At 36.9% G+C, this 7,143-nt stretch overlaps 1 protein-coding gene across 1 annotated transcript in view; it reads right to left on the bottom strand.

The window, feature by feature from the left end:
* Positions 1 to 7,143, bottom strand: part of LOC103267277 (laminin subunit alpha-2) — a 443,000-nt gene that overhangs the window by 92,236 nt on the left and 343,621 nt on the right. The window contains exons 38-40 of the mRNA XM_008064880.1: positions 5,909 to 6,025; positions 5,057 to 5,220; positions 3,598 to 3,736 (exon numbers count right to left, since the gene is read on the bottom strand). Of these exons, the coding sequence (XP_008063071.1) occupies positions 3,598 to 3,736; positions 5,057 to 5,220; positions 5,909 to 6,025 (420 nt within the window). The remainder of the gene's footprint in view (positions 1 to 3,597; positions 3,737 to 5,056; positions 5,221 to 5,908; positions 6,026 to 7,143) is intronic.

Here is a 7,143-nt window from a genome sequence, read left to right on the forward strand (position 1 = left end):
GGAGAGAGAGAGAGGGAAAGGGATGAGAAAAGAGAAAGAGGGGGATGAGGACAGAAAGAGAGAGGTAAGGAGAGAAAGGAGAAAGGACAGAGAGAGAGAGAAAGAGGGAGAGAAGTTAGATAATGACAGTGACTGCACGGTGAAGAAGTAAGACAGGAGAGAAGAGAGATCTTCAGCTGCCAGGGGAAGTGAAAATGTGATTCATTATTTCAAATGCAAGATCCCTGGAGAAGTTGAGGTCTGCCTAAATTGTCTACATCAAAGTATATAAACCAAGCCAGCACATTTTATTGTCTTAGAGAAAGGAGGAAGACGACATTTTTGAAGAGGTGGAGAGTGAGTGATGATTGTGGTATGATGATTCGTCACTATCTTTAAGGACCTGACCTATGGAATTCATTCCACATTAGCCTTCTTTTGTTTGTCTGGATATACCAGACTGAAGTGGAGAACATCTAGGATCTGTGGAAATGGGCAGAGGAGGGCCTCGTATCCCAGGATCGTCAAGAATGTGCTATTGCCTTTGGAGGTTATTCCAAAGAACCAACAGCATGTGAAATTCATTTGTTTGTCAACCTGTAAATCTGATCTTGAGGATAATGTTTGTTTCAAGTTCTCCTATGATCTGAATTTTTAAAAAAGATTTAATTCTCTGATGTTTGAGAAATTTACAGGCGCAAAGCAATTTAGGTTAGAAAAAAAATACTGGATCTCTGGACTCCATTTTCTAAAAAGTGACATGTTTTCTTTCTCCTTTTCCTTGTATTCACCAAAGGGAGGTTCTACATAAGATGTTTGTCTTGGAGATTGTATGTAGAAAAAAAATGTTTTGTGGTACTTTCCTTACGCAACTTGACCAACATTAATAGAAAAAAGTGTTTTTCATAATGTCTAAGTTCTTAAAATAATATTTCTTTCTTTTTTTTTTTTGAGTTGGAGTCTCACTCTGTCGCCCAGACTGGAGTACAGTGGCCGCTCCCAGCCACCGCAGCCTCGACCTGCTGGGCTCGGGCGATCCTTCCGCCTCAGCCTTCCGTGTAGCCGGAATTACAGGCATGCACTACCATACCCGGCTGATTTTTTGATTTATTGTAGAGATGAGGTCTCGCTGCCCAGGTGGGTCTCGAACCCCGGGGCTCAGGCAATCCACTCACCTCAGCCTCCCAAAGGCATGGGATTACAGGCTGAGCCATCCAGCCTGGCTTAAAATAATATTTCATCCTGATAAAGAAACTATTTATGCAAGACAAGTAACTGTTACTCTTTACATAAGAATACAAACTTAAACTTAAATTGTATGTGACTTTCTTCTGCTTATAAAGGATAAATTTTCTTCTCACTGATATTTTTCTTTCAATTTGATTTCTGATTTTATGTGCTTATAAATAGGTAGACAAGTAAATTTTTTAAAAATTGAAGGTACTTTTAAAATGCTGTTTTAATTATGCTTAGAAGTAACTTCTACCACTCATTTATATCTTTTCCTATGATATTTTTCAATGCTTTTTTTTTCCTTCTCAAGTTATCTCACCTCTATTTTCTTCATAGTGGTAGTTGGTTATTTTGTTGCTTGTCTAGTAGGCCTTTTTCTTTTCCCCTGCAAACACCTACTTTGTTTTTTTCTTTTTAATTTATTTCAAACATTCTTTTTTCTTTGTAGGGCTAGACTCGAATGAATAGAGGACTCTTCTCTATTATTATTTTAATTCTTTAACAGATAAGTAATATACTTCATACCATCCTTCTGTGTTTATCTATAGCTCTAGCAATAATACCAGATCTTAGACTTATGGGATATTAGCTAAATCTAGGTAATTGTTCAGCTTAATGATTTTACCCTGGCATAAACATAACTATTTCCTAAGTGCAAAGTGACAGTAATAGATTTGGGTGAAATTAAATAAATCTTTAATATAAAATGTTAGAAGAAATTTACAAGGATGAAGCAATGACAATAGCAAGATACTTCTTGGTAAAACAGATTGTAAATATGCGTAAAATATGTTAAATTCAGCCAAGCTCGGTGGCTCAGCCTGTAATCCCGCGCCTTTGGGAGGCTGAGGTGAGTGGATTGCCTGAGCCCGCGGGTTTGAGACCCGCCTGGGCAGCGAGACCTCATCTCTACAATAAATCAAAAAATCAGCCGGGCGTGGTAGCGCACGCCTGTAGTTCTGGCTACTTGGAAGGCTGAGGCGGAAGGATCGCCGGAGCCCAGCAGGTCGAGGCTGCGGTGGCCAGGAGTGGCCACTGCACTCCAGTCTGGGCGACAGAGTGGGACTCCAACTCAAAAAAAAAAAAAAAAAAAAGTTAAATTCATTCATTCACTTATCAGACATCATGCTAGGTGCTAAAAATGGATACCAAATAAAATAGGGTAAATGAAAGTGGTGAACTTGAAGATGAGGTTCTTTAAAAAAGAAAATTATCTATAAGACAATTGCTAGAGGGTTAAAAAAATTATTTTAGATTTGAAAAATAGGTTAATTTTGAAAGAACAGCTGAATGTAGAAAAGTTTCTTCAATGATCACTCCACTATTTTAAATAAGCAGAACACGTGTCATTAGTAGAAATAAGCAGAACACGTGGCATTAGTAGAGATCAATCCAGAGAAACCAAAAATAGTAGTAATTGCTCATAGAATATGTTTTCAATATGACCACAAAATAAATCTCCTAGTGTTGTGGTAAATGTCTTTAATATCCCTGAAATCCAAGGAAGCACTTTTGCCCAATACCAAAACAAAATGTTGATCTGCTTCTTTAACACTATAATTTATGTATATTTTATTCACAGTTAACTATCTACTCAGATTTTACCCCCTTCAAAAAAATTCTGTATTTAAGAGATTTTGTATGAAGCAAAAGGAGTAAATGATATTTCTGAGCATTTTAACTCACAGTGTGCTTCCTATGAGAATTTTTTTAACTTAAAATAGTACTACTAAGGGTTATCAAACAACTTATTTACTTATATGTTGTTACCCTACATATAAATAATAAAAATTTTCACTATCGGAGATATTTAAATAATATGATTTAACTTGGAATCCCAGAACTCTAAAATACTGGTTTCAAATAAATTCTGAACAATGATTGCAGCCAAAAGTTAAGAGTTTTCCAATTCATAAAAATGGTACAAATAGTTTAGAAGTATATGATCTGATGTGCTTTATAAAAAGTACATTTTGTAGCCAAACTTCATATGTAGCCAGCTTGTTTGTTACTATAAGCAATGGTGTTAATTTTCAGAGTTTTTTTTTTTTTTAACTGATGACATTTGAAATAATGGTGATAAATATCCTTGTCCAGAGTATTCTGTCTGCCTGTTTTTATGGTTGGTGGCACAAAACTGCTTGGCCTCTGTGATAATTTTAAGACCCTGACAGTGTTAAGTAGTGAGTGACTGATTAAAGAGTTCTGTTAAAATGACAGCATCTTGAGAATTGGTAAAATTTAAAAGAGGGCTTCAAAAATAATTCAAAACAGACATGCTAATTTGCTAGGATTTTCCAGAGCGCACTTAAATTTGAAAAACTGAGTTTAGGTATTCAAAAAGGCTGACCTCCACTCTCAGCACATTTGTTGTTTGTTTCTTACCTGTTGTGTAGCTTCATGTGCGAGACCTTTGGCTTCTTTGGCAACTTTCTCAGCCTCGTCGATATAGTCTTTAATATTGCTGTAAGCTTTGAAGGCTGCAGTGGCATTGAAGGAGATGTTTTTAGCCTCATCAAGGATTCTGGGAATGAGCCAAAAAAAAATAAAATGAAATAAGAACGTTAAAGCACTCAATGGTACTCAAGTGAAGAATACCCTAATTACAATAAATACAGCTTCCAAATGATCATGGCCAATATAATTACAGTAATTCCAAATCATAGTGAGGGATCTACTTACTGTGTTGTGTTGTAGTTTTTAACTTAAACTCGTATTCCTAAATAATTTAGTTTTGAAATACTACCAATATAGCTTAAATACCCATAGCATCTTCCAAAAGCCTCTGCAACCATGGGTACCAGGCAAGTGTGTGCAGAGAGACAATCCTTAATATTATTTGTGAAGCATGCTAAGGGATTCAGAGTACTTGGTCTACATTACCGGAATTAATTTCACAAAATTTCTCTGGGATAGGTGCACTTCCCTGAGTAGGATTACTGACTCAAAAAGTTAAATGGCTTGCTTTAGGTCACATGAAAACATGTCCCCAATTAAAGATTTGGGGCCTGGGTCTTCTGACTTTTGGATTATTGTTCTATTCTCCATTATTCACTATAAAGTGGCAAAAGCTGGTTATAAAATGAACTGTGCATATAATGCCAAGAGTCTTCAAATATTAATATTTTTCTTTGTGACAATAAATATTATGCATGGAAACATAGCCTTGCATGTGGTGTAGATTTATTTGGGAAAATTATTCTTGAGGCTAACAGCATCTTTATTATGACAATCTCAACCCTCTAGGGGAAACATATTAATTATACCTAGAAGGCTGTTTATGAGTCAAATATACCCTTCCCTCTTGCACCTTCCTCCTCTGACCTGTGTAATAATCCCAGTTAGAGCTCGCCATATCTCACAGGGAAGTATGTAGTGTTTCCCTGGAATTTAAAATGGGGGAAAAAAAGACTTAAAGGCTATGTACGGGACCACATTTCAAAAGCCACCCTTTTAACAATAAATTGCTTTGATTCCATTAGAAATATAAAACTGAAATTTGAAGCAGAATGTATTTATATATATTATTTAAAATGCTAATAAGGCAACCACTGTGCTTTCTAATAAAGAACAGAAAATAATTTTTTCTAAGTATAGCCTAGGGCTATGTTCACTTCCTACCAAGTTGCGTTTGAATCTACTTTTAACTCAGACTTTTGATGCTGTTCCAGCAGAGCTTTGCCCAGACCCTCCTAATTAGGACCTTCCACCAAAAGGCCATGTAACTCATATGTTCATAATTATAGAAATCAAAATTGGAAAGGGATACTCTACCATTTCTGCTAGTCAAAACCTCTAGGCAAGTGTCAACATAAACAGACATTTCCAACAATAAAGGACGTACCCATCGAGGACAGCAGAGGAGTCATTCAACTGAGCCGCATGGCTCTCAGCCTGGGACACCTTCTCAGCAAGCTTCCTGTCCTTTATTTCTTGGGAAAGGTCATCTATTTTGTCTTTAAGCTCTTCAGACATAGGTGGCAATTTAGTCTGAATGTCTTCAACATACTATGATGTAGAGAAGATAGGGTATTTGAACCAAGTGACTCTAAGACTTCTCTAGTTTACTAATTTCTCCGTGAGACATGTATCAAAAATGTTTAATTTTTTAGCAAAACTTGACATTTACTACCATAGCAAAATGAAAATAGAGAATAAAGGCCATTATTTAATGAAAGAGATTGGGAAATGTGTGAGGCCAACATCTACCAAGAAGGGCCTATCTCTGAAAAAATGCAACTTTATAGGTATAAATGCATAAATGCTAGTCATTCGGATTTTTAGACCACTGGTATTTCTATTACCATATAAAACTCTGAGTAATGCATTAGGCAGTATGTTGAAAGTTTGTTTGTAGATTGACTCTCTTAACTAACGTTATATAAATATTGAAGCAAATTAAAAGTGCTGCTATAGGAACAAGAAATGTCCTTTATCACTGTGGGAAAAACACACAAACAGATTTGTGTGGGTACCCTCACACAAACATTCGTGTCTATTGGAAGAATAAAGTGAAGCTCTAATTGTCACTGATAGGTTGTGGTCACAATAGAATAAGCAAAAATAATTTTGCCTTCGCAAGAAAGCAAAACATTAGTATTTGTAGATCTTGTTGCGATTTCTCATTAGTTCCCATTTATTAGGGCCCATGCCATTATCATCTCTCTTCTACCTTTAGGTTCTACCAAATACTCACATCAATGACTGAGTTGATTTCATCCGCAAGACGGTGGGCTTCACCGAGTATGTCATTGCCCTGCTTTAAAGTGTTCTCAATTTGTCGTTTGCCACTTTCAACAGCCTCCTTCTTTTTCTGTACAATATGAACAAGACATCAAAATCTCCTCTTTGTAAAAGCCTATCCAGCCCCACATTCCTGACTTTCCTGAGCTGTCTGGGCAAACGTTTTGCAAACAGGGTACGTCATGTTGACAATGTGCCGTGATGAGAGTGACATAAAACTCCCCAGCCAGGTCCTCCAGGAGGGACTCTATTTGGAGGCTTGTTGAGGTAATTTCTTCTTCCAATTGTGAGAAAGCCATCCAAGTGAAGAAAAATTGTGATAGGTGCTGGGGAATTAAACATTTTAAAATCAAGATGGAGCATCCGTCTTAAACTAAATGTAAGTGCCGAATAGGCACAACTGAACATATCATACGCTGAATTCCATTGGAAGCACATATGGAATTCCAGAATCTATATACAAATGAGCACTTTGTGAACATAAACATAAGCAGATTTATTCTATGGGAGTTCTGTGAAATTTGAAGGAGTGGGATTTTCAAGGGAACTTAGAGGGAGCACTTTTTAAGAAAAAGAGAGATTACCACATGGAAGAATAAGTCTCATGGGCTGTTTCATAAGAGAGCAGACTCATTTTTTCTTTGGAACCCATAGCTTGTCTCAAAACTACATGAAACGTCTTCCTGGCCTAGATGAGTAAAACCAGCGAGAGAGAAATATTGCCATTTCACTATTTGGAGCACACCTCTGCCTATTTTAGTCTTTATATTCCTGATTCATTCATACTCTTCCAACCACCATTTTAGCTCCAGATTTAACTGCATCAATTGTAATTTTAAGCTTCTACCACTTCAGTTTTTTTCTACTACTAATAATGCTGATTTACATTCATTTAGATCCCAATAGGTGCCAGGCAGTTTACAAGCTTCATTCATTTTATTCTAACTCTATGAGTCCTATGTTTATCAGCTTTTATATGAGTAGGAAATTGAACAAGTGCTGAATATTTGTGTCCTCCTAACATGTATATGTTGAAATCCTAACCCCTAGGTGATGGGATAAGGAAGCGGGGACTTGGGGAGATGATTAGGTCATGAAGCAGAGGCCTCAAAAGTGGGCTTACTAGCTGGGCTCGGTGGCTCAGCCTGTAATCCCACGCCTTTGAGGGGCTGAGGTGAGTGGATTGCC

This window comes from Carlito syrichta, unplaced genomic scaffold (genome assembly GCF_000164805.1).
Source record: "Carlito syrichta isolate Samal-C Ts95f unplaced genomic scaffold, Tarsius_syrichta-2.0.1 Scaffold308095, whole genome shotgun sequence".
In the NCBI taxonomy this organism is placed as follows: domain Eukaryota; kingdom Metazoa; phylum Chordata; class Mammalia; order Primates; family Tarsiidae; genus Carlito; species Carlito syrichta.